This window comes from Rhipicephalus microplus, chromosome 4, assembly GCF_043290135.1.
Source record: "Rhipicephalus microplus isolate Deutch F79 chromosome 4, USDA_Rmic, whole genome shotgun sequence".
In the NCBI taxonomy this organism is placed as follows: domain Eukaryota; kingdom Metazoa; phylum Arthropoda; class Arachnida; order Ixodida; family Ixodidae; genus Rhipicephalus; species Rhipicephalus microplus.
The window spans coordinates 216,038,593-216,064,472 of record NC_134703.1 but is presented as its reverse complement, the minus strand read 5'-3'; the positions used below and the strand labels follow the sequence as shown (position 1 = coordinate 216,064,472).

The 25,880-nt window shown below is 47.8% G+C and overlaps 1 protein-coding gene across 9 annotated transcripts in view; it reads right to left on the bottom strand.

Annotated features, from left to right (window-relative positions):
• Window positions 1–25,880, bottom strand: part of LOC119172975 (cell adhesion molecule Dscam1-like) — a 2,235,730-nt gene that overhangs the window by 589,161 nt on the left and 1,620,689 nt on the right. For all 9 annotated transcript variants that reach the window (XM_075891768.1, XM_075891770.1, XM_075891774.1 and 6 more), the window contains one exon: window positions 24,306–24,540. In XM_075891768.1, coding sequence (XP_075747883.1) covers window positions 24,306–24,540 — 235 coding nt within the window. The remainder of the gene's footprint in view (window positions 1–24,305; window positions 24,541–25,880) is intronic.

The window sequence follows — 25,880 nt, the reverse complement described above, 5'->3', positions numbered from 1 at the left end:
CCTACCTTGGTCTAGGCGCATTGGGTTATAGTTGCGTTGTACGGCTGGCGTCTGCAGGTTTTAGCATCCGCAAACTTGTAGCGTCCCCTTGTTGGGCTCCGTGGTGGGTGGCCGCCAACGCTTCTGAAGAAAATTAAACTGGCATGCATAAAGCATTTCTCCTATTAAGTGATCGTGCCTCCTCAAAGTGGGTACGCACCGAAGATATCAATTTTTTCCTCCAGCCAAGACAAACCTTTCCTCATTTCCACGTTATACACTGCAAAAAAACTAACAAGCAAGCCAGAACAGTATCCCCCTTCGTAGTGGCTAGGTCCTTAACAGAAACTCTCGGTGCCGGGTACAAGGTTACCAAAATGGCCAGTGGAGATCTACTCCTCGAAGTACGTGACAAAGACCAATTTGATAAACTGAACACCCTCACAACGTTTGGAGACACACCCATCAGTATTACGCCACACAGGTCTATGAACTCATCTCGCGGAGTCGTTTCGGACGCAGATTTGCTTGACCTGACCGAAGCTGAACTTCTTGAAGGATGGAAGAGCGAGAACGTGACAAACGTACAGTGCATTAAGATAAGAAGAGATCAAAAGGAAATACCAACAAAACACTTAGTACTGACCTTTGCTTCGAGCGATTTGCCGGAAACAATTCAGACTGGGTACACAAAAACATCTGTGAGGCCATATATTCCCAACCCCCGCCGTTGCTTCCATTGTCAGAGATATGGCCACGGCTCGCAAAGCTGTCGTGGCCAGAAAACTTGTGCTATGTGTGGAGTCGTGGGCCATGCGTCCGACAACTGCGAAGCACCTGCACACTGTGTAAACTGTGGCGGTAATCATGCCGCGTACTCACAATCTTGTTCTTTCTGGAAAAAAGAAAAAGAAATCATCACTTTAAAGATAAAAGAAAACATTACATTTAAAGAAGCAAGAAAAAGAGTCTCGCCATTTTATGGCCCTACATATGCTGATGCGGCGCGCCAGGGGGCAGTGTCGCACCAGCCCTCGCCACTCCTTCGGCCTGCGCAGAGCGAGCCATTGGCTGTGGCGCCTGCCCCCAAGGCGGCAGTAGTTGAGTCTACTCCGCCTACTATTGAACAGAGACCAGGGACTCCAGGGTCCTCGGGTCTCAAGGCCTCACCTCGCCAGGCGAGGCCCAAGCTTCGAAAAACCAGCTCGCATGAGCGGGCATCCAGTGCCTACGAGGAGGCAATGGATACGGCGGCACCTCTGGTGCCAAAAGAGCGGCGCGGCTCTCTGGAGCGCGCCAAGAAAACTAAAAAGCTCATAACAGGGCCTGATAATAGCCCTGCTACTTGAGCTCGACCTTTCAGTTTAAACAAGTCACTCCCTTAACGTACACACAGCACTACTTTACATCCAATATGGAAACACAAATTATACATTGGAACGTCAGAGGCCTGCTTAAAAACCTCAACGACGTCCAAGAGCTTTTATACAAACACTCACCTCAAGTGCTGTGTGTACAGGAAACACATCTTAAATTCTCCAATACAAATTTTTTACGTGCTTACGTCATATACCGAAAGGACCGAGATGATGCTGTGGCGTCATGCGGTGGCGTAGCCATTATTATTAACCAAGGAGTAGCGTGTACACATTTACCACTCCAGACATCCCTTGAGGCGGTGGCTGTTCGAGCAGTACTCTTAAACAAACTCGTCACCATCTGCTCTTTGTATGTACCTCCCCACCAACGTCTTGAAAAACGTGAATTTCAGTCCCTAATAGACGAACTACCGGAACCTTATTTGCTTCTTGGGGACCTAAATGCACATAGTGGACTGTGGGGCGATTCTCGCTGTGATGCACGAGGTCGTCTCATTGAACAATTTCTCTTCTCTTCCGGCGCCTGTTTGTTGAATAGGAAAGAGCCAACCTACTATAACGTTGCCAACAAAACTTACTCGTCTATAGACCTCAGCATCGTATCACCTTCACTTCTACCCCTATTGAAATGGAAAATCATAAACAATCCATATGGAAGTGACCATTTTCCTGTAGTGTTGAGTTCACAAACAACATATGAATGTCCTCTACATGTTCCCAAATGGCTGATAAACAAAGCAGACTGGGAACAGTTCCACAACACTACACGTTTGAGTTGGACAGACGTATGTAGGTTAAACATAGATGAAGCTGTGAAGTACTTCACAGCTTTTCTAACTGACGCAGCAGCCAGGTGCATACCGCAAACATCTGGAATGCCCGGCAAACGACACGTTTTATGGTGGAACACGGAGTGTCGTAATGCGCGAAAGGAACAGAACAGGGCATGGAGATTGCTGCGCAACTCGCCAACAGCGGAAAATCTTGACACGTTCAAGAAAATAAAGTCTCAAGGAAGGAGAACGCGTCGGCAGGCCAGAAGAGAAAGCTGGCAGAAGTTTTTGTCAGGGATTAATTCATACACACAGGAGGCAAAAGTCTGGAACATGGTCGGTAGGATAGCAGGGAAACAAGTACACACACTTCCACTCGTAAACACTCAAGGTGATACCTTGGAAGATCAGGCAAACTTCCTCGGGGCACACTTTGAACGGGTATCCAGCTCGTCCCACTATACTGACACTTTCCAAAAATACAGAACAAGAATAGAAAAGCAGAAACTCGAACACAAATGCACTAGATCCGAGGCATATAACCAAGCTTTCAGTCTAGCTAAGCTGCAAATGTCTCTAAACTCCTGCAGTACTTCTGCCCCAGGTTCTGACCGTGTGATGTATGAAATGTTAAAAAACCTACCAAACGAAACCCGTAAAACCTTACTTTGTTTGTACAATGCTATTTGGTCTTCTGGCACTATTCCTACCTCCTGGAAAGAGGCTATTGTTATTCCCATTTTGAAAGAGGGCAAGGACCCTTCTTTACCCTCGAGTTATAGGCCTATAGCACTTACAAGCTGCTTGTGCAAAGTCTTCGAAAAAATGATAAACTGCCGACTTGTACATTTCCTTGAAACAAATAATTTGCTCGACCCATTTCAGTGCGGGTTTCGAGAAAGTAGATCCACCACAGACCACCTTGTTCGTATCGAGGCACAGATCAGAGACGCCTTCGTCCATAAACAATATTTTCTCTCTGTGTTCCTAGATATCGAAAAGGCGTATGATACAACATGGCGGTTCGGCATTCTAAGAGACCTGTCTCACCTTGGTGTGCGCGGAAGAATGTTTCATATAATCGAAAGTTACCTGTCAAAGCGGACTTTCCGTGTCCGTCTGGGCAGTGGGCTTTCCCAAACATTTGTCCAGGAAACAGGCGTGCCACAAGGTGGCGTGCTTAGTTGCACACTTTTTATTATCAAAATGAACTCTTTGCACTTGTCCATTCCCCGCAATATGTTCTATTGTACATATGTCGACGACGTTCAGCTTGGCTTCAAGTCATGCAACTTGGCCATATGTGAGCGGCAGGTTCAGCTGGGTTTAAATAAGATCTCCAAATGGGCAGATGAAAACGGATTTCGACTTAACCCACAAAAAAGCACGTGTGTTTTGTTCTCTCGAAAGAGAGGCATGCACTCGGAACCTGACATTCGACTGAACGGGCAACGTCTGTCCGTCAAAGCCGAGCATAAATTCTTAGGCCTAATCTTGGACAACAAGTTGACCTTCGTGCCGTACATCAAGTATCTAAAAACAAAATGTTTAAAAGCCATGAATCTTTTAAAAGTGTTGTCACGTACTACTTGGGGTAGTGATAGGCAATGCCTCATGAACCTCTATAGAAGCCTCATTCGCACCCGCTTAGATTATGGGGCCGTTGTCTATCAGTCTGCTACTCAAAGTGCCTTGAAGATGCTGGACCCCGTGCACCATTTGGGCATCCGCCTTTCTACGGGTGCTTTTCGCACCAGCCCCGTAGAAAGCCTTTACGTTGAGTCAAATGAGTGGTCGCTTCACCTGCAAAGAACCTACATGTCCCTTGTTTATTTCCTTAAGGTGAAAGCAGACAAGAGGCACCCCTCATACTCTACTATAAATGACTTGTCGAGCTCCATTCTTTTTCAAAACAGGCCTTCAATGAGGCAGCCCTTCTCAGTTCGCCTGAAGGGTCTAGCCGAGGACACTGGAGTGTCACTCGAACACAATTTAATGGCTCCTGTAGCATACCCGCCACCGTGGCAGTGGCAGACTATAGATTGCGATGTGTCTTTTTTAGAAGTTACTAAACATGCGCCTATTGCCCATATTCGAACATACTTCTTGGAACTTCAACACAAATACACACGTCCTGAGTTTTTTACAGATGCCTCTAAGTCTAACTCCTCTGTGTCCTACGCTGCTGTTGGCCCTTCCTTTTCGGATGCTGGCCCTCTACATCCAGACACAAGTATCTTCACGGCGGAAGCTTACGCGATACTTGTGGCAGCTAAACACATCAAACAATTACAAATACAAAAAGCAGTAATTTATACAGACTCCCTTAGTGTGGTAACGGCTCTGCACAGTCTTAAAAAACAAAAAACCCTGTCCTCATCTCACTTTACTCTATTTTGTGCACACTTTACACACTCAACCAACATGTTGTAGTGTGCTGGGTGCCAGGGCATCGTGAAATTCAAGGCAACGTGATGGCGGATCAGCTTGCTGCATCCGTCCACGAGGGCACCGCCACTACACCCATATTAATCCCGGCCCTTGATCTTAAGCCGTCTCTCAAACGAAACATCAGAGACTTCTGGCAGAGCAAGTGGAATACACACACACAAAACAAACTACACATTATTAAGCCACACCTTGGTCATTGGCTGCCAGTATCAAAATCGCGTTATACAGAGGTAATACTAACGAGACTCAGGATAGGACACACATACGCAACACACACACATCTTTTGTCTAGTGACGATCCACCATTGTGCGACAAATGTGGTGAAACATTAACAGTCCTTCACATACTAATCCAGTGTAAACATTTAGAAACTCTAAGAAAACAACATTTTCCATTACTCTACCGACAACATATACCTTCACACCCTGCAATGTTTGTCGGTAGGGAACCACTTTTTAGTCATAAATCATTGTTAGCGTTTTTAAAAGAAATTCACAGTTTTCATGTCATATACCCGGGCATACCGTAGCATGACCTCTCCAGAGAGGTTTTTGCTGCGGTGGCTACACAAGAAAGCACATGCCTCACGGCCCTTGGACGCAAGGGTTTGAACGAGTGAGGCACTTGTGCTAATGCCATACATATCCACCATCGTCTTTTATTATCACCAACTTTTGTCATCTATTCACGCCACACACACCTTTCACGGCATGGTCATCATTTTATTACTTGTATGTTTTTACCCGCCTTACTGCGAGGAATTTTATGGCCCTTATACAGCCACTTATCACAATCATTGTCCATATTTTTAGTAAGATGAACTGGCGCTCTTTGGCCGTGAATCGGCCCTTGCGCCATAAAACATCAAACATCATCATCATCATTTGGTGGAGCTGCTCGGTACAACACGACATAACGGAGCTCAACAGTGACCGATGTTTAGATTTTTCCACAATAGCAAACCAGGGATGCACTCTCACTGAGGCGACCACAACAACTGTTGTCCTTCCGCAGATTAAAGATCCTGGCACGTTCTGTGGCACTGATGACGTCGACATTGAAGATTGGTTGCCGTTGTACGAACGTAGAAAAAAATTACCGCTTGGATGAAACTGTTATGTTGGCCAACATCCTGTTCTACTTGAAAGGATCAGCAAAAGTGTGGTAGAACCACGAAGAAGAAATTGGAAGTTCGAATGCGTACAAGAAAAAGATCCGTGCCCTTTTCGGCATTTGTGGGTTGAAAAGCTGCGGCCAAGAAGGAATTGGCATATCGCGCACGAACGTCAGAAGAATCTTACGTGACTGAAGTACAGGACATGCTCACCCTTTGCCGAAAAGCAGACAGTGGCATGGAAGAAACTGAAAATGTAGCACACATATTAAAAGGAATCGCAGATGATGCGTCTAACGTTTTTATACAAGGGCTGCTACACAATGGAAGCAATCATGAAGGAGTGCTCGCGTATTTAGGCTGCAAAAAGTCGACGTATCGCCCACCATTTCCTTCCACTTCCAAACGCAGCAGCAACCTGGTCGTGCAAAGACGCACCTGCACTACACACGCCGTGAACTTCAGAGCACGTGACCAAGATCATCAGACGTGAACTTGAAGCTCTGTCTCCTGCGCCTGCGTGCTCCCATGCCTGTGACTCTAGCCCTCAGAAGGTGCCACTTGTACATGTCATTGTGCGACAAGAACAATCGCATGCTGGACTGGCCTCCGAGAACACTACAGCTTCCTCTCAGCTGATGAGCCATCGTCAACCCCCTGTTTCTTATGCTCAAAGCCAAAACCTTCTGGTGTGCCCTGAAGGACTGTAGGAGTGCAGGACTGCTGACGATTGCCCAGCTTGTTTCTACTGCCACCTTGTCGGACACGCGACCCGCCATGGTAACACCCAATGCCATTGAATCAGGCATTTTCTGGGTACACCCATCAACCAGAAGGGTATTATGGACGCTTTCGAATTTACCGGGAATCACCTCAGGCCACCGAAAAAGACGTTCCTTTTATGCCGCCGTATCGTCGTCATTCTCAATTTCCGCATGCTCACTAGTCCTGTTCACACTCTCCCTTCGCCCGTCGTCTCGCTTGCCTCATATTCACCGACCAACGTCGCCGACTGACCACCTACTGAAGAAAAACTAATAATGCAGCAGCCGGACGTGATGCTGCATCTACCACTTGCCTTCTAATTCTTGTCACCATGCTGCTGACTAGATGGAACCCTATTGACGTTGAAGTAGAGGACATACCCATTGTTGCACTTGTGGACACAGGGGCTCACATATCAGCGATGAATTCATAACTTTGTTGCGGCCTTAAGAAAAGTTTAACGTTACGTACAGTACTACTTCTCCAGGTCACCGACAGTAGCACGTTTCCCGTGCTTGGAACGTAATTCGTTCGTATAAGTGTGGCCGATCACTCCATGACAGTACTAGTTGCTGTGCTTGAAAAATGTTTCTATAAACTTACCCTCGGCATAGACTTTTGATCCACCCACTTTGCCCTTATTGATTGTGGAACCGGCATGCTTCAACTTGATTTGCCAGGTTATCTTGAGGACCCAACACTAGCCCAATCACGTCTGTGTTCTTTAAATCACCTTCGCCTAGCACCTTAAGCTGTTACCTACGTGAACCTGAGGTGTGTCCCACCTGTTCCCGATGGTGACTACATGTTGATGCCTATTGCTCACGCTTTTCTGTTTGAAACGGGGTGTTGAACCAGCAGGAGTTGACTCGGCGAACGAAAGCTTTAATTAGCGCAAGCGCTAACTAAATGCAAGCCTGCGATCACAGCAAGTCTTCTTTCTTTTCTATATTCGACCTCTATGCCCACTGCCCTCGTTACAATCACCCCCGGGCGATGAGGGAGCCACCCTGGAGACCTAAGGACAGGTGTACACAGAAGGGTCATGGCATGGCTTGAGCTGAGAGATGTGTACGATTTCTTGTCCCCGACGGCGCTTGTCCGGAGATGCATCCAGTGGCTCGACCAGATAGTTGACAGGGGATGTTTGGCGTACAACTTGATAAGGGCCATGGTACCTGGACGAAAGCTTGTGGGAGAGTCCTGGAGGAGTAGAAGAAATCTATAACCACACAAGTGAGTTCGTAGCAAAGCTCATAGGCGTGGTTGACGCGCCGTAGCGATGTTTCTGGCGCATCTGGTCATGTGACGTGAACGCACGAGCAAGCTTCCGACATTCTTCAGCGTGTGCTGCTGCTCGAGAAACGGTAGTCACCTCTGAAGGGTCCGGTCGATAAGGAAGAATAGTATCCATTGTTGATGATGGCTCGCGTCCAAAAAGAAGAAAGAAAGGCGAAAATCCAGTGGTGCTTTGCGTTGCAGTGTTGTAAGCATATGTCACAAAAGGTAGTATGCTATCCCAATTTGACTGGTCGGATGAAGCGTTTTTGGCCAGCATATGCCCAAGTGTACGATTAAAACGCTATGTCATCCCATTAGTTTGCGGATGATAGGCTGTGGTAGTGCGGTGTATGATGCGACACTCGCTCGACAACGCTTTGATGGCATCGGAGAGAAAAACGTGGCCGTGGTCGCTTAGTAACTTTCGAGGTGCTCCTTGCCTTAAAACCAGGTTTTGCAGTATAAAACATGCAACGTATTTTGCGGTAGCAGAAGGTAACGCAGCTGTTTCAGCGTACCGCGTAAGGTGGTCGATAGCGACAATGACCCAGCGGTTGCTACTCGAAGTATAGAGAAGCGGACCGTAAAGGTCAATTCCGACACGATCGAAAGCTCGCGCTGGACATGGCAACGGCTGCAAGGGACCTGTGGCATGCTGAGTGGGCATTTTGCGTCGCTGGCACGTAAGGCAAGACCTTACGTAACGGCGAACGAAACGGTACATACCGCGCCAGTAGTACCACAGCTGCAAGCGAGTGTATGTTTTTAACACACCAGCGTGGCCACATTGCGGATCGTCGTGGAACGTGGCACAGATGTCAGAGCGCAGATATCGGGGAATGACGAGCAACCACTTACGACCCATCGAGCTGTAGTTTCGGTGGTAAAGCAGGTTATCCCGAAAAGCGAAGTGTCTTGCTTGACGGCGAAGCGTCCTGGAAACTGGAGCGGGCGTCCGGTTTGAGAGCAAGTCCAAAAGAGAAAAAATCCAAGCATCTTTGCGTTGCTCGGAAGGCATGTCCGAAATGCTGATGGCCAAGGCAGCACTGGTGGAGATAGGCGAGCCGACAGGCTCTGAAGCGAATAGCGAACGTGACAGGGCATCTGCGTCGGAATGCTTACGGCCAGAACGGTAGATAACACGGATATCGAACTCCTGTACCCGCAATGCCCAACGACCGAGCCGACCATTAGGATCTTTTAGTGAAGATAACCAGCAAAGCGCATGGTGGTCTGTTACAATATCAAACGAACGTCCATATAAAAAAGGCCGAAATTTTCCGATTGCCCAAATATTGGCAAGGCACTCCTTTTCAGTTACACTGTAAATCTTCTCGGCTTTACTGAAGGTGCGGCTGGCATAGGCAACGACGTACTCGTCAAAGCCATCCTTGCGTTGGGCCAGTATGGCCCCTAGCCCGACACCACTAGCGTTCGTATGAAGCTCCGTTGGAGCAGACGGATCGAAATATCGGAGCAAGGGAGGCGTGGTGAGGAGCCGTCGGAGTTCCTGAAATGCATCATCACACGCCTGCGACCACGCTGACAAATCAGATTTTCCGGCAAGAAGATTGGTCAAGGGGGCGATAATGGAGGCGAAATTGCGGACGTAGCGCCGGAAGTAAGAACATAGGCTGATGAAGCTTCGAAGCTGTTTGATGGTGGTTGGATTTGGGAACGCTGCGATTGCATTAGGTTTGGTAGAATCCGGGAGAATGCCGTCCTTAGAAACTACATGGCCGAGAATTACAAGCTTGCGAGCGCCGAAGTGGCGTTTCTTCAAGTTAAGTTGAAGTCCCGCCGTAGAAAGGCACGTAAGAACTTGCTCGAGGCGGCTGAGGTGGGTCGCAAAGTCGCTTGAAAATACCACAATGTCGTCCAAATAACAGAGGCACGTTTTCCATTTCAGAACTCGCAAGATGGTATCCATCATCCTTTCGAAAGTGGCGGGCGCATTGCAGAGGCCAAAGGGCATAACGGTGAATTCATATAGTCAATCCGGTGTTACAAAGGCTGTCTTCGGGCGGTCACCCTCTGCCATGGGCACCTGCCAGTAGCCCGAGCATAAATCTAACAAAGAAAAGAACTCTGCTCTTTGTAGGCAGTCCAAAGCATCATCGATGCGTGGCAGAGGGTATACGTCTTTGCGCGTTATCTTGTTGTGTCGGCGGTAGTCAACGCAGAACCGGATGGATCCGTCTTTTTTCTTGACGAGAACAACCGGTGAAGCCCAGGGACTGTTGGAGGGCTCGATGATGCTACGTTTCAACATGTCTTCCGTTTGTTCGTTGATGACCCGGCGTTCAGCAGATGACACACGGTACGGACGCTGTCTTAGCGGGGCTTGTTGACCGGTGTCAATACGGTGAACGACTGCAGAGGTTCGGCCTAAGCCTGACTGGTCACGATCGAATGAAGAGCGAAAGCGGAGTAGAAGATTTATAATCTCTTAGCGCTGAGTTGGTGTGAGCTCAGCGTTGATGGCATCCGAGAATATGTCGAGAACATCATTTGGCGTGTTAGTATGAGTGACAGCACAAATTGGGAGCAAACCCGTAGAATCGGGTATAGTAGCCGAAAGAATGGACTCGTAAGGTTCGTAGCTTCCCAGGCATTCTTCACGTAGTAGTGATGACGGGCTGTCCGAGGGATTGCACACATAAACGGACGGCAGCGTGACCGTTGCGAAAAACGACGACGGCAAACGGAAGCATGATATTTCGACGGCAGGCAGATGGGACCGATGGCATGAACAACACAGGTGATTTCGGGGGGAGGCACACGACACCGAGACAACAACAGCTGAGAAAGGCGCAATGTCAACGTCAGAAGCAGCAAACACTCTACACGAAGCGCCATCGTCGGGGTCATAGCACGGCACAGATAATGCGAGTTCGGAACGAGCACAGTCAACCAAAGCAGAATTTGACGAAAGAGAGCCCCATCCAAGGATAACGTCATGCGAAGAACAGAACAAAACTACAAATGAGACGATGTACATCGCACCTTGAATGACGACTCGTGCAGTGCACAAAGCTGAAGGCTGAATATGATGGGACGTAGCTGTCTGCAAAGATAGGTCGGTAAGATGCGTGGTCACTTTCTTCAAGTTTTGGCACAGTTTCTCGCTAACTACAGATACGGCAGCTCCAGTGTCAACAAGTCCGTGCACCTTAATGCCATCAATATAGAGTTCGATTTTGTTCGGGGGACAGCAGTTAGGTCTTGAAATTTTCGCTGCCAACGCAGTTCTTGCCTCCGGAACTGCGCCCATCAGTTTTGCCCTCGCGGTGGGCTGTTGCGACATAACATTGAAGAAGTATATCTGCGACGAGGAGAAGGCGACCGGCTTGAGCCGGATTGGCGGCGACCGGTACGTACGTCTAGAAGTGGATCGGCAGGACCAGGATATCGCGGCTGAGTGGGCATGTAGTGTGAGGCCCCAGCAATGTCATGAGAAGGGAACCTGCGACGGCGGCAGTGACGAGCTATGTGGCCTGGGATGCCACATGAAAAACATATTGGCCAATTAGCCGGAGTGCGCCATTGGCTGACGGCAGGGGCACTTGTCGCTGAATAAGGTACCGGAAACGATCGTGCAGGTGGCGGCTTCATATAAACGTTCCGAGTCGTTTCGTATACAGCCGGAGAGGGGACAGTCAACGGGCGAGCAGGTGGCGTCGACGAATAAACGTGGCGAGTTGCTTCGTAGATAGCCAGAGACGATGGAGTGCGTGGCCGAGCAACAGCGGCTGCATATGTTAGTGGTGCGGTAACAAATGATGGAGCCTGAGCTGGAGGCAATGCTTCGGCAACTTGCGATTCAATGACCTGGCGAAGCGAAGGCGATAAGGGTGCCATCGGCTCGATAGTTCTGGTGTATATAGATAGCTGCCGTGCAACCTCCTCGCGTACGAATTTCTTTATGAGTGGCATTAAAGCAGAGTGGTCGGCAGTGTCATGGCGATAGTCGAGGGATGAGAGGTCCGCGGTGTCTTGAGCAGCGCAACGTGTGGAAGCACGTTGCCTACGCAGCTCATCAAAACTTTGGCAGAGCTGAATCACCTCGGCGACCGTCTGGGGACACTTCGCAGCAAGCATTTGGAATGCACCGTTGTCAATTCCTTTCATTATGTTTTTTATCTTGCCTGCCTCATCCAGAGTCGGGTTGACGAGCTGGCCGAGGAAGAGCACATCTTCGATGTAGCTCGTGAAAGTCTCCATCTGTTCGCTGTACTCTGCCACGCAAGCGCTGCTCAGCACGAAGGCGGCGGACAGCAGGACGTCCAAAGACTTCCGAGAGAGTTTTTGCCAATTCCGACCAGGTACTGAAATCACTTTGATGATTCCTGTACCATAGTTTCGCCACGTCGGTCAGTTAAAAATTCACATTTGTGAGCTTATCAGCTGTGTTCCACTTATTGTACGTGCTCACCAGTTCATACTCGGCAATCCAGTGGTCCACATCTTGGTCCTCTGCGCCACCAAGTATGGGGGGTCGCGCTGCCGGAGAGCGCCAGCGCGGAAGACAGGCACAGGTGCGAGAAATGGAGTGGCGGCCTGAGATGGTCCCGGATTAGTCATCGCAGAAGGTGGTTGGAGTGTGCGGCTACGACGTTTCAGGGTGAGGACCAGATGTATCCCAGCACTTCCACTCCTTGAAACGGGGTGTTGAACCAGCAGGAGTTGACTCGGCGAACGAAAGCTTTATTGAGCGCAAGCGCTAACTGGACGCAAGCCTGCGATCACAGCAAGTCTTCTTTCTTTTCTATATTCGAGCTCCATGCCCACTGCCCTCGTTACAGTTATAAAATTTTGCCGTGCCTCACACACTTTTGACAGCCACGGAAAATACAGCCGCTATTCCGATTGTAAACTTCAGTTGGTGCGCTCAAGTTATCCCAGATGGTATGGCTTTAGCAAAAGTCTCTTCAACCAATGCTGCCATTTTGGCATTCGTAGCCGAATCTTCTTTGTTCTGTACCCCATTCTCTTCCTCACAGAGCGCAGCGGATGCCACCATCGACAAGATGATCGCCCCTGACCTTCTTCCAGCACTTACAGTAGATATCCAGCACATGCTAAAATCCTACCATGACATCTTTGATCTTGATGGCCGCCCTTTGGGTCAGGCGTCTTTCATATTTCATAGGATCAACACTGCAGACGCCAGCCCCATCCGATGACGTTCTTATCGCGTGTATTGTTCTGAGTGATCAGTTATCCAGCACGAAGTTGAAAAATGCTCACAAAAGACGTCGTCGAACCTTCCCGCACTCCATGGGCCTCGCCGGTCGTGCTTGTCAAGAAAAAGGATGGCAGCTGATGCTTCTGTTTAGACTACCGTCACTTAAACAAAGTTATACGTAAGGACGTGTATCTACTGCCGCACATTGACGATGCTTTCGACTGCCTATATGGGTCTGCCTACTTTTCTTCCGAAGACTTATGATCCCAATACAGGCCAATTTCTGTCTATCGATCAGACCAGGAGAAAACCGCATTCATTACATCGGATGGGCTTTTCCAGTTCATGGTTATGCCATTCGGACTGTGTAGTGCCCCAGCTACATTTACAAGGATGATAGACTCTCTCCTGCTTGAACACAAAAGGTCCACATGCCTGTGCTATGTCGATGACGTCATCGTATTTTAACCCTCATTTGAAAGCCACCTGTCGGCTGTACTTGATGTGTTCCGGACAACAGTACTTGAACTCAACTCTACAAAATGTCGTTTTGGCCGTCCGGAAATCACTGTGCTGCGCCACCTTGTCAGTACTCGAGGCGTGCAACCTGATACTGAAAAAATTCGAGTTGTAAAAGACTTTCCCACACCACGTTCCACAAATGATATTCGAAGTTTTATCGACCTGTATTCTTACTTTCACGTTTTGTGAAGAGTTTCGCTGTCATTGCCTGAACACTTATGGAACTGCTAAAAAAGAACATGCCTTTTAATGGGGTACTGACCAACCAACTGCATTCAGCACTTTTCCAACACTACTTCCTTCCCCACTCATCTTAGCCCATTTCGACCCATCCGCCCTTACTGAAGTTCGTACCGATGCCAGCGGACACGAAATCAATGCTGTTCTCGGCCAGTGGCAACGAGGACAGTATCGCGTCATCTCTTATGCCAGACGCCTCTTTTCTTCTTCGGAAAGTACGTTTTCCATCACAAATCATGAGTGCCTCGCACTAGTCTGGGTAGTCGGAAAATTTCGACCATACTTCTTTGGCCGCACTTTTTCGGCAATTATGGATCACCATGCCCTGTGCTAGCAGTCTTCCCTTAAATATTCAGCTGGACGACTTGGCAGTTTGGCCTTGAGGCTCCAGAAGTACAACTTTGATGCGTCATACAAATCTTCCCGAATGAACAAGGAAGCCGACTGTCTATCCCGTGATCCTGTTGACCCATCCGACCTTTCAGTACATGATTCTGACCCTTGTGTCTTCGCCATGTCTGCTTTGACCGACATGGACGTCAGATTCTTCCCAGGTGGCGCTGCGAGAAAGGCCGCAACTAGTGCCCCCATCGCCACACCGGCCATAAATGGGTGGTGCACAGTGAGCCGTCCGCAAACGAACGTGCATACGCTCTCCTTTTTCGTTGGTCTTGAGACGTGGTTCACTAAAAATGAAGGACCTGGCAGGCTTCTTCCTTCAGTCATACATCGCTTCACAAATGTACAAAGCTCATGAAAACAAAATACGGGCACTTTGACAAAGATGTTTTATTTATTTCGGCGTGCTGCACCTGCATCGACTTAAGTGAGCATCGCAAGACATCAAGTTGTAGGCAAGCACTCCGACGTGCGTTCTGCAGAGCGCACGTCGGAGTGCTTGCTTGTGTATGCCCATGTTTACGCCTAAACTTAATGCGTTTAGGCTTTACATGCAAAGCCTAAATGCGCTAAACTTGGGCATACACATGATGGCCAAGAAATGAAGTGCATACACGAGCAGTCTATGTAATCAGTGGTATGAACCTCACGTTATCTCTTACGAATGGCCCTGAAGATTTTCGCTTTGCAGTTGCATTCTCCATCGTTATCTCGCTTCCTGTGCACTGAACTGTTTTATTCTGCATGCTCGAATGCTCTGTTGACAATTTTCTTCCGTTTGTATATACTGTTAAGGGGGATACAAGCGCGTACACTTTCTCAGTGTACAACGAAATGCAAAACCGATGCCTCCGAAATAGCTCCAGTAATCGCGAAGACCAGCGGAAAAAAATTATTGTGGTCGCGATTATTTTGCGATTCACCCATATGACGCATGTGTTTGCTATTTTTAGTTAAAGCCGGGATTCAGTGCCTTGAAAGCCCTACATGCGTATTGCTGTGCGGTGGCAACAACTTCAGATTATCGGTGTTCGCGGCGTGTGCAGTGTTTAGCGCTGGCGTTATCTCTCTACCGTTGCACATGCCACACCATGGTCAGGAGGTCTGTTTTGCTTCATGTTCGAACTTGCCACGGTTTTCTGTCAAGGCTACTCAAATTAGTAACAGGATACCTACAAGATCACACTTGCTTATGCGGCTGGCTGTAGAGAACGCGAGTAACTTGCTTACCCAACACAATTGCGACGACCTGTATCCAGTGCTCTCGCCGTTGCGGAAATTGGCAAAACGAAAGCCATTTGCGTCCGTGGTAGTTCACAACACAATGCTAGCAAAGACAGGGGTCTTTGTTTTCGCACAGCGCGGAGCTGTTGCGTCTGTTCTTTTTTTTCGCCATTGTTTCGGCAAATGAACCAGCAAACACTTCTCGGCGGTTTCGTTACGCGTCCGTCTAGCGGAGAGAAATTCGTAGCTCTTTTTCTGAGAGTTACATCCGCAAATACACCTAATATTTGGCTCAATCGTTGTTTTGTACGCTCTAGTTGCACCTGGTTGCGCAGCGACTGTGCTAGAAAGTCATGCATTGCACTACTCAAAAGTGCGTCGACAGGTGGCGCTGCGTATTCACAAAGCTACCTCATAGTACTTAACTTTCTGGCTAAGTGGCGGGAGCCACCACGTGACCTAAAGAGCACAGCCAGATCTATCCATCCATCCATCCATCCATCCATCCATGCATCCATCCAGTTATCCATCCATCCATCCATCCATCCATACATACATTCATGTATTAATCCATTCTTCCATCCATCCATCCATCCATCCATCCATCCATCCATCCATCCATCCATCTATGCATCCATTCCTCCAGCCAGCTCCACAGTCTGCGGTTTATACGCAAGGAACAGCTCAGCAATGTCCACTTGCGGTCTATCATGCTCCGTCTACGTTTGCTCCACGTAGACCTATCGCTGTACTTGTCCGCTCTACACGATTACATTCTTTACCGACGCAACACCAGCGCCAAGGGACCGTAGCTACAACTCGTAGTTCCTTCGACACTCTGTTTTGCTGTTCTTGAACAGCTTCATGACGCCCAAACAGCTGGACATCTCGGGATCACGCGCATTTACAATCGTGTGCGGCGTAGATTCTTCTGGCCAAGCCGTTACCGTTTTGGGCGCTTGTCAGTCCTCCAGCGCTCCAAATATTTCAGCTTGCCACCATGTGGTCCACTCCAACCTATAGACATCCCCATCGTCTTCTTCTACCACGTCGGTCTCGATCTCGTTCGACCCTTTGCTACTTCTCTGACTGGAAAGAAGTGGGTAGCTGTACCACTGACTACGCCACTAGATACGCTATCGCACGAGTGCTACCGTCAAGATCTGCCACTGATGTCACCGACTTCTTGCTTGATGGCGTTATTCTTCACCATGATGCTCCTCGAGAGCTGCTGACCGATCGTGGTCGCTCATTTCGTTCAAAAGTTCATTTTTGCTCATGTTCGACGCGTCACAAGCTTACTAGGGGCCTACCACCCACAAGAAAATGGTCTTACCGAGCACCTAAAGGAAACGTCGACAACGATTCTCTCCATGTACATTTCCAAAGGTCACCTTAACTGGGATTGGACTTTGCCCTATATTACATTCGCATAAAATTCGTCATGCCACGCACCACTGGCTTCTCTCCCTTCTATTTATTATGCGGCCGCAATCCAGCGCTAGCATTTGAGACTTTTCTCCCATGAACTACGCAAACTGTTACAAAGTACACCTGGGACAGCACTGCTCGGGCTTAAATGACCCGCCAAATCACACGAGCACGTCTTTTTAGCTCGCAGCTCTTTCAGAAGTCCTTCTACGATAGCCATGACAGGGTAGTTTTCGAATCTCCAGGTTCATCGGTCCTCCTCTAGAAACCATGCCACCACACTGGGCTGCCTTCGAAGCTCCTGTTTCGCTAATCGGGGCCTCGAAAGGTTTTACGTCGGCTTACTGGGACCACATATGAGATGGCTTCGTTGGACAGTCGGTCGTGGTCGTGCGCACCCACCACTGACGTCGTCCATGTGTCCCGTCTCAGACCATGCATCTCCGCATATGACCCTACTCTCCTTTAGGCACCGAGACGGCGCTGCCAGCGGCGGGGGGTTATATGTTACAAGGCATCGGCAACCAGAGAACATCAGGTAGCAGATGAAGACGATGATTGCGATCGCGCTGGTGTTGTTGCTGTCGTTTCTCAATTTTGGCTGCAGTGCAGCTGCCTCTGACTCTTCGTTTACATTTCGTAGCTAAATTTATTTCATTCATACTCTCATCCCCGCGACAATATATTTCTCGTATACAAGTACCGTCAATCAGCGAACAATCGAAGGACTAAACGAGAGGTACCGCGACGATGACAGGGGAGATGCGACCCACGGCATAAGGAGCGTCACCCCTAAAATACAACTTTCTTATCTGAGAGTTCAACTGAAGTCCTACTCAGGCATATGTCTTCCAGCTTAGCTATTTCCAGGGCCTCCAGTATTTAACGGGTAAGCTGGTTCTTATTACGCTTGACAACCTCGCATAAATAGAAATTAGGGACGCACCCACAATCTCAGCAATGAATGCCTAGGTGGCGGGACACCGACAAAGAAACGCTGTAAGATTGCATGCTGACATGACAGGTAAGACGAAAAAAAGAGGAGGACGAAGGGCGCTTGTATTGTGTATCGGTGTATCGGTGCCGTGCGGATGACATTTTCAAGGACGGCTATGGTGTGCAAACTGCTATAATGTCTGTCAGTGAGAGGGCGCAAGAAAAGCTCACTGGTCCCACAGTCAAGCGTGGCATCACATATCTGTAGAATGTCAAGGCCAAGAATTGCATGATGTGTAGATTGAGCGAGAACTGATGAATTGACTTCATATATCTGGTCAGATCAATAAACTTTCATGGTGCGCACACCAAGGGGTAGAGAAGTTGTCCACTTACTGCACGAAATGTGTTAGCGTTGTCCCAGCGAAACATTACTTTGTGACCGAGTTTGGATTTCAAATCCAGGCTGATAGAAGTACACTCGCTCTCGTGTCTACTAAGGCTGCTGTAGCAACATCGTCCACTAAGACACTAATCTTCTTGTGATGCATGGTGACTGGCGGAGGCATAGGAGAAGGTTCCCGAAGATGACTGGCGACCTCACCTCCATTGGTCGCACCGCCTAGTTTTCCGGCGGTGAGGACGTGAGACGTCGCCGAGAAGTCGGACACCTGTGTTGCTGTGCAGGCGGTGGCGTCAAGCTCCACATGGAAGCTGGCGAGTTGCTGCGGTAATTCAACCAATAAGGCGTCCTTCTACCAGGGCCAAAAGGCCAGAGCGCTCTTACAGCAAGGTGATTGTTTCACGAATAAAAAGTGCGTAGCCGCTTAGTTACTAGTGCTTACATGTGACTGTGCTGACGAATAAATCGGGCGACGTGGCCACAGACGCCACCTTGGAATCAGACGGGGCACTCACAAGACATGCTAAAATTGCCAACAAGGAGATAAATGGTGCGGCTGTCCGTGCAAGCAACTGCAAATGGGCCACGTACGAATCTGTCGTGGACGTCGTAACTCAGACGGAAGTTTATTGCAAAACTTGGTATCATTGTACGAGATGCGAAGTTGAATGCATCAACGGAAGCATAGTTGATGAATGTCACTGCCGAATCACGCGGAAGAGGAGGCTGTCGAATCCGAGGAGAAGGAACAGACGCCGCTTTACGTCGCTCGGCCTCTTCCCGCACCACTTGGCCGATAATTGGAACGAGGTCAGACGGGGCTGGGGCGATGTTAACAGTGGCAACCGTAGTAACGTTGGCCAACCGGCCGAACTTCGGCGTGATGCGCCGAGCTCATAAGGTTTTAAATGTGCGGCAGTGCAGGATGATGTCACTCGCTGACTCCAGACTGTCCTTCGCGATGAGGTATTGGTAGAGCTCCTCTGCGATTTCTTACTGTTCCCGGTTTGTCTTCTTTGGTATTCTAAGGTTCCAGGACCTCGCACAACTTGAGAATTGCTCAATATACGTTGTGCAGGTTTCATTAGTAACATGAGCGCACTTCCTCAGCGTTTGCTCGGGAGACTTCTTTTTGACCGCTAAATCTTCGAAGCACTTCCCAATCTTGTCGACTAACTTCTGCCACGTTGTCAAACTCTTCTTGTGGTTTTCATACCGCACAGACGCGGTTATCTTAAGGAAGAGGTCCATATTGGTAAGCTGACAGGTGGCATTCTAACCATTGAGACGACTTGTCCGCTGGCAGAAGCTCAACCTTGTGTCCACATCCTCACCGGCTTTTCCTGCGAAGGTTTGTGGTTTGATGCAGAGCTGCCATGGTGACAGGATGTGGCTGGTGTCATGAAACCAAAAGCAGGTGCCCGATGCTTGTTGTCCACTTCGGAATCCATCTCTGTCTGCAGGCCAGCAATTCGTCTACTTCGGCAAATCTTCACGTATTCCGTCTCTGCAGTCGGTGCGTCGACGTTCGTAGGAAGCTCCATCATTGTACCCAGCACCTCCACAAAACTGCTGTGATGAAAGATGTTTATTTGAAAATGGACTGGTGGAAAAAACGCTGAATGGCTCTGTTACAAGCTGCCACTCTAGCGTCGCCAGCGCGAAGTCGGCGACGGGAATGACAGCAGGTTGGTTCGTTCCGTACGCAAGCAGGGACAGTGAAGAGATCAGAGACGTGAGAAAACAAAACAAACTTTACTCTAGTGATATGGCAGCACACGGGATCGAATACAACACTTCAATACAACTAACAAAATACATTGACACTTGATACAACTAAAGAAATATATAACAGAAACAATAAATCAGCCTACGAGAGAGAACTATTACAAACTACACAAACTAACAAGAATAGAACGACGGAGGAGAAAGTTCGAAGATATAAACAGGTGAAGGCATACGTGTGATGACCGGCAGCGTTGTGTCCCCGACGATCGGATGCGAGAAGTCGAAGAGAGTTCTGGCACAACTGCGATGTCGGCGGTGTTGCAACGCTGGTGGCTCCGGGAGGTTAGTGCTTGCAGGTGACTTCGAGCAGGTGGAGCTAACTCGAGGCGAAGTCCCGATGTCTACGTTGCAGACATTAATATCGCGTCACAACTAGACGAACGGCTAAGTTTAGGTGGCCAGCCGATACAGAGCCACACTAAAAACTTCTAGAAGAGATGCTTGTTGATCTGTTTCTACACCATCTTGGTCAGTGACTAGTCTGCCTAGCAGGGCAAAATCCTGCGCTTAAATCCCCCTCGTGTCTCCTCGTTCTCTTCCTTGGGGACAAGAGACCTCTACCTGGGTCCAATCACGCGCGTTTAATTGATGGGAAACTCCGCCCCAAAAATATTTTGACCCCACCCCTTTTTAATTGGGAGAGGGCCCTCAACTAGCGAGAGTGACAACCTGTCGGGTTGTTGTCATACGGCTTGGCCACCAGAGCGTTTCCCACGCTTTTTCCCGTGGGAACGGTCAAACGTTTGGCTCTCAGTCGGTGCGTCTTGTAGTCTAATCCTTGTTCGGGGTATACCACGGCCTTCTACGACCTTGCAGACGGCGCCGCAGTTACAAAGGATCAAACGTCGGCGGCAACGTTCTAAGAAGAGCTCCCCATTCTGCACTTCTCGGCTCCCTTTCATGCGCCGCCGTTCTCACGGTCAGTCGGGGAGTACGGCGCCCGGTAATTGCCGTGACGAGGTGTCGCCAAAAATGGCCGTCCGTGACAGGCTGCCACCCGGCACCGATACACCCGCAGGACAAGTTTTCTTCGTATACTTCTTTTCGTGCTGCATGTCGCGCCAGCGTAGCAATATTTTAAAATGTGTGTGGAGGCACCGCAGTTTACTGATGAAATGTCTGTGATTAGTTACAACAAACTTTCATTGCTGTTCATCTGCTTTATGCTTCCGGGGTAGCATCTATGCTGCACGTACAAGCCACGTTCCCGAAACAGTGGCTCTTAATTCTGCATGTGCAGCGGTGTCTGGATTTGATTGATTGATTTGTGGGGTTTAACGTCCCAAAACCGCCATATGATTATGAGAGACGCGGTAGTGGAGGGCTCCGGAAATTTTGACCACCTGGGGTTGTTTAACGTGCGCCCAAATCTGAGTACACGGGCCTACAACATTTCCGCCTCCATCGGAAAGCGGTGTCTGGCTGCAAGTCTATAAGAATTGACAGGGAAATTATTCTACCTGTGATGGGAACTGACTAATCAAAATGGACTTCCACTTCACGCAGTAGACCACCCATTAACAATGATGTTAAAATTCCGTTCACGTGACACACTCAAAATTACATAGTGCACTATAATGGTTAATCTCGGCTGGAAAAAATCGCGTTAAAATATGAGACACCACAAAAAAGGAACACTTCAGCAGATCGAGCGCAAACTAGCAACTGTTCTTTTATTGACTGTAGTGGATCTTCATTTAAATGAAAAAACCGAACAATCTGCGCAGACACGCCAAGGAACACCACGTGCCAACACAACTTATTCTTCAAAAAGGAAATTTCTGTACCGTAGAGCGTTATCAAGGCTTCACTTACGCAGCTATTTCTTTTCATGTTGATCAAGAACGCTTCACAAACCTCACGAGCACACGTGAGGCTGATATGTCTCGGTATCTTAGCCTGTTGAAGTCGTGCTTCACATGCACTGGCTGTGCAGGGAGCTGGCCATTTAGCCATTTCATTATTTTTTGATCGACTGCTTGTGTTCACGTAAGGGGTTGTTTATGCAGCGGCTTCTTTGGCCCACACAAGATTTGCCGCAGTAAAGATAAATCTCGTATACCACTCCCAAATGCATTACATCACCGGGTTAGCAAGTTTTTAGCTAAACAGGCTAGCGCACTTTTCATTCGAAATTCGTGAGCACACTCTAAAGCTCCTTAGATGCAGAAAACACCATGCCAACTCCATGGCGATTGGTAATGTTCTTCGGATTGTGTGTCACCCGTTTTAAATATGGTAACACCATCGGCTTAATTCTCATGCCCAATAGGCGCGTCTTTCAGCCGCGGCTTCTGTGCACGCCCTTTTAGCTTTTTCAGGAAGATTTAAGCCACCACCACCAGCCTAGACTGCAGAAACCCAGCTACCTTTAGTCGTACAATCTGAACAGGGAAGCTGGCTAGACTTCAAACACATTGACGTGATTGCCCTCTTTACTAAGTTATGATGTGAAGGTTTTTACTGTAAAAGCTTCTTTCTAGCGCGTGGACTGTACGCATAACAAGTATGCTGATGCTTGAAAATGGGCCTAATCTCTAAAAACTGAAATCTTCCTTCCAGCGGTAGCTCGTAAGTAAAACATAAGCAGACACTTCTCGTACTAGTTAAACTTTTTCAAAACGTTGTCCATATTTTTGTTTGTGCTCGTTTATTTGTCCGAAACTACCAGTAAATCGTTTACATACCTGCAAATACTTGACACTCTATTACTTTTAAACGTCTCAAACAGATAGCAGTTATAGTAGGCAGAAAAATGTTGCAGAAAACAGGGGCAACACAGGAACTAATACAAATGCCTTCTGTTCGCAGGTACAAACCCTGGTCAAAACCTATGAAAATGTTCTTCAGATAAAATACTCAAAACGACATCAAATTGTCAACAATCAGACCCGTTAAATTTTGAAAATAAATAGCGGAAATCTGCATATTACAATTTATAACACACTTCAAAAGTTCAACAAGAAAAACAGAATAAACAGATCCTGTATATTCACTGAGAATGTCTACCCAGGTGAAGCTTTGCTTTCAAGATACCGCGAAACTTCCAAAGAATTCTTCGTCGCAAACGAATTAATCGGACTTAACGAATTCATGCAATTTTATAAAAACACCCTAGCCTGGTTTTGTTATAATCATGTCCTTACACGATGTCACTGCTTTAGTTTTAACACGTGCCTCACTAGGTATTACCGAGATAAAGTTATTTTTGATGACCTGGCAAGCTTTTTCCTGGTAGATTGCTGACGGCATAACTATGAAGGCACCTTCTTTTTCAGCCGTCATAAATCTGAGACCTTTATACTGGGAGTATCTATGTCATCAGGTTTTTTATCATTCTTCCATTGGCCGGACGAATGGTGCTCTTTTAAAACCTTTCGACCTCTTTCAGGAAAATTATTTCCTTACTTTCTTTACCTGCTTTTCCTACCATTTTTGGGTTATAACCAGAATCTCGAAGACAGGTACCACAGGTTCGTGAGAAAATTTTGGTCCTTTCTCTAAGGCTTTAAATTGTCCATCTGCAATGACGAACAGGTCATAGTAGATCGATTTTTTGGTATCAACTAATAATATGGGACATTATTTTTACAATTGTTGCAGCGTCTGGCGTTATGTACGTTAATATCGCACGCTGCAGCTAATGTAGCATTCCACAGGTGGCGTTGAAAATTGCATTGTGACCCGCGCATGGTTGAGTCATGCTGCTTATGCAAGCCTTTCCAGAGAAGGCTAATAGATTCATGGGTGCAGCCTCTAACGGAAAGAGAGCAGAGTAGAAGAGGGAATAAACGAGTATTAGACACATAATAGTCCAAATTAAGATGAGGCAGACAATAAAAGGACATTAAAAGTGACAGATGGGCTCAAACAAAAAAGCCCATCCCCCCCCGGAAGAAACAAAAGGTTGTAAGGATCAATGGAATTGTGAGTTGTGAGTTGTGAGGACAACGTGGCTAGAATCCTCTCCAGTACATTTAGTATTGGTTACCACTTTACCACAATGCTCTCATCAGTCTAGAATTCAATACTCATTTCGCTGACTAGTTGTTTTTGTTTCGGAATGAAATCCTGCCTATTTCTCCTTTATGTGTAGAGAAGTGCCGTTGCTGCCGCCATTGACAGGTCAGGCATAGGTTGGTCAAAAAGTTTGGAGCTCACTCAGACTCATTCAATAAATAAAATTGGGGCTTAGGACTCACTAGGTTTCATAATCACCAACGGTTCTTCAACTAGACTCGGTTAGACTCAAACTAATCAATGTATTGCTCATCCGGACTCTCACTTCCAAACATACGGATCGATCTGAGTGAGGCGACTCTCGAGTAAAATCGCCCACCCGTATGCTTAAAGTACTCTTCCAATGCGGAATATGTTATATTTTTCTGTCTGATACGTCAAGAAAGAGCTCAAGAGTACAATAAGGGATACCTTGCGGCGCCGGCCAGCTGTTCGCGGCTTCTCCTGGCTCCCTCTTTGTTTTTCTTCTGTGGCAGAGCGGGCGGCACCGAGGAACTGCCTCCTCCACCACTGGCGCGCCGGTCCACTGCTGCGACACCTGACCGCTCAAGACGGCTGTCGCCAGCACGATCGTTGCCCCCATCGTTGGTAGAGATGGTGGTTGTAGTCGTGGCTGTTGCCAGATCACTACTGCGGGACTCTGTGGCTGCGAAGTGAACAGGCTCTGTTTCACGTACGTGTTTCGGGTTCTCGAAGACAAATACTTTAATGTCGAATCATATTGGAAAGTGAAGTGGCCTTTCTGTACTCATAGTGCAAGCGAATTCACCAGGTGTACGAAATTTCAGGCATTTTCTACAATAAGAATCAAAACCACCAATACAACCGACATAAAGCCTGGACGTTTAGTTTCCAAACGAGCGCCCTGTCAACAAATCGTCTTAATTTTGTGTCACTTTTATTCGTGTTTTCATTATTGTAATAGCAGTTAAATGGACACTCTAATGAGCTAAGTGTTGCTATCGGCGTCACATTATGAACTATGCACGCGGAAAATATATATATATATATATATATATTTATATATATATATTTACATTGCAATTTGGTCTGATATCTTCCCCTATACTTTCCTTGTCATTATTCTCAGTTAGATCTCATTAATGTTGTGTAAAAACAAGCCCTTAGGCATACACTCCTTTCCTTATATATATATATATATGTATATATATATATATATATATATATATATATATATATATTGTTGAGACGTTTATTGGCGGACGGTTGTCGACGATGCTTGACAGTGACAGTCAATGCGGGTACCGCCTCTCTGCACGAGCTGCTCTTCTTCTTGCTAAAAAGGGCAACCCACTAGAAGGCGCTGGAGAGGACGACCCACTGTTCGAAGGCTTCACCACAACTACCCCGGGTACGAAGAGGGAGTCGCCTGGCGACCTAGCGGCTGGTTACTATGAGCGGGTCGTGGTAGGCTTTGAGGCGCTCTACGTTGACAATGTCGCGCCCTCGACGGCGCATGTCCGAAGATGGTTCGATGGGTTCGATCAAGTAATTTACAGGGGAAGTGCGTTCGACGACACGGTAGGGGCTTTCGTATTTGGGCAATAGTTTTGAAGATAGGCCAGTTGAAGTGGTAGGGATCGAGAGCCAGAAGAGCGCTCCAGGGAGGAACATGGGCGCAGTAGTGCTGGTGTCAGCGCGAATGCCTTTTTGCCGCTCTTGATCATGCGCTGTAAAGGTCCTTGCGAGCTCTCGACACTCTTCAGCAAGCTTGGCTGTAGCAGAAATAGGCACCCACTCTGACGGATCTGGCTTGTACGGAAGTATAGTTTCGATGGTGTGCGACGGGTGCCTTCCATATAATAAAAAGAAAGGTGAAAAGCCAGTAGTGCTCTGAGGGGCGGTGTTATATGCGTAGGTGACGAAGGGTAGAATGGAATCCCAATTTGTGTGATCGGCGGCGACGTACTTGGAGAGCATGTCGCCGAGCGTACGGTTGAAGCGTTCAGTAAGGCCATTCTTCTG